At 40.9% G+C, this 1,635-nt stretch overlaps 1 protein-coding gene across 2 annotated transcripts in view; it reads right to left on the bottom strand.

Annotated features, from left to right (window-relative positions):
• The window catches only part of LOC107102636 (sulfotransferase family cytosolic 2B member 1-like), a 19,170-nt gene extending 18,014 nt beyond the window's left edge, over window positions 1-1,156 (bottom strand). For both annotated transcript variants that reach the window (XM_015402016.1, XM_015402017.1), the window contains exon 1: window positions 953-1,156. In XM_015402016.1, coding sequence (XP_015257502.1) covers window positions 953-1,091 — 139 coding nt within the window. In that variant the 5' untranslated portion in view covers window positions 1,092-1,156. The remainder of the gene's footprint in view (window positions 1-952) is intronic.
• Between the last annotated feature and the right edge of the window lie 479 nt (window positions 1,157-1,635).

The following is a 1,635-nucleotide window of genomic DNA, read 5'->3' as shown; positions in this document are numbered from 1 at the left end:
GTCCGGTGCAGTCAGTCTCTTCAGTATCAGGTGGGTTTAAAAGGAATTTTTTGCACCATTACATCTGCAAAGAGACGTCCTAGTCGACAATTGCGTAGGGGGCCTACCTGGTGTCTGTGATGGGGCCCCTAGGAGGTCCTGGGCCCCTAAGCAACTGCTGTCTCTGCTTACCGATATTTACGTCATTGCCTAGCTGGAATGAGTGACAACAGTCAAATAAACTTTTGGCTCTCAAAATGGTATCGGTGCCCTTTTTGTTGGTACCCGCTGATACCACCATTTTACTGCTGGAATCGGGCCCCGCCTGATGCCTGTATTGTTATGGGTTTCAGCATTATTTTAAATGTTCCAAAATAAACAAACAAACAAAATAAATAAATAAAAATTGAATTTCTCAAAGAAAAATATATATTTTGCAGTGGCCTAGTCAAAACCTGGATTTTAATCTGATTGAGAATTTATGGGGTGATCATTTTAAAATCAACAATGAGAACAAATGAAAATACATCTCTAAAGAAGAGGGTCAAAAACAGAACTGATATAAAAGATTACCTTCCAAGTTTATGAAAAATATATTTTCTTATTTATTTCAAGGGAAAAAACAGTAGTTTTTTTCACACTTATTTCATGTTTTAGCACATTTAGAAAGTTTAGGTTTCATGGCAAAGTAGCAAGCATTAAAGTAGGTAATTTGTGTTTGAATGCAGTGCCTGAGTGACTTTCTACACAAAGTGTTTCTCAACGCCTTCAGCTGCTCTGCGATGGTGAAACCTCACCTCCGGCTACGATAAGATAACCCTGGGCTGCAGTGGAAAGTTCACTTCTTTGTAGATTTTGTATTAATTATTCTACTTAAACACATTATTAGCTGTGCGTCTTTTTCAGTTTGGCGCAGGAAAAAAGCGCAAACTGTCCCCCTCCACTCGCGCTTCGGACGCATCGGGACCCTTACCTGACTTTGGATAGGTCACGATGATAACGTCGTCAGGGCGAAACGTAAACTCCTCGTAGTATTTGAGGCTCTCCGGTGTGTGTACCGCCTTTGGTACATAAACACCTTTGTAGAGAATGTATAAGTCCGCTTCGGTCATGGTGCCATGCAGAGTGAATGGAGCTGAGTGTGTTTGGTTTGGGCAGGTCCCTGCTGAATACTGATGCACTAATGAGTAGGTTGGGGCCAGGATCGCCTCTTCCGCTCTCTGATGGTTGCCTGCAGGACCAGTAGCGGTTCTAGATCAAATTTTCCACTGGGGCCCTGTGGTGTCAAAAGTACACACATTTTTTTTACTTAGTAGAAGTATACACTGTCAGAGGCGTAGCCAGAAAATTTTTATGAGGGCAGTGTTGGGCACGTTACTTTGAAAAAGTAATTAGTTATAGTTACTTCTTCCAAAAAGTAATTGAGTTAGTAACTGAGTTACTCCACAATAAAAGTACCTAGTTACTAGTAAAAGTAACTATTGCGTTACTTTTGCGAGTGTATGAAATTAATAACTGGGGATGTCTATTTCTGAAATACTGTGTTTGGGTTGTTATAGATACTGCAACATGTAGCTATATCTATCTATCTATTCCATCCATCCATCCATCCATCCATCCATCCATCCATCCATCCATCCATCCATCCATCCATCC

This window comes from Cyprinodon variegatus, unplaced genomic scaffold (genome assembly GCF_000732505.1).
Source record: "Cyprinodon variegatus isolate N-32 unplaced genomic scaffold, C_variegatus-1.0 Scaffold1285, whole genome shotgun sequence".
Lineage (NCBI taxonomy): Eukaryota > Metazoa > Chordata > Actinopteri > Cyprinodontiformes > Cyprinodontidae > Cyprinodon > Cyprinodon variegatus.
Note: the sequence above shows the minus strand (reverse complement) of the source record. Positions and strands in the feature narration are given on the sequence as shown.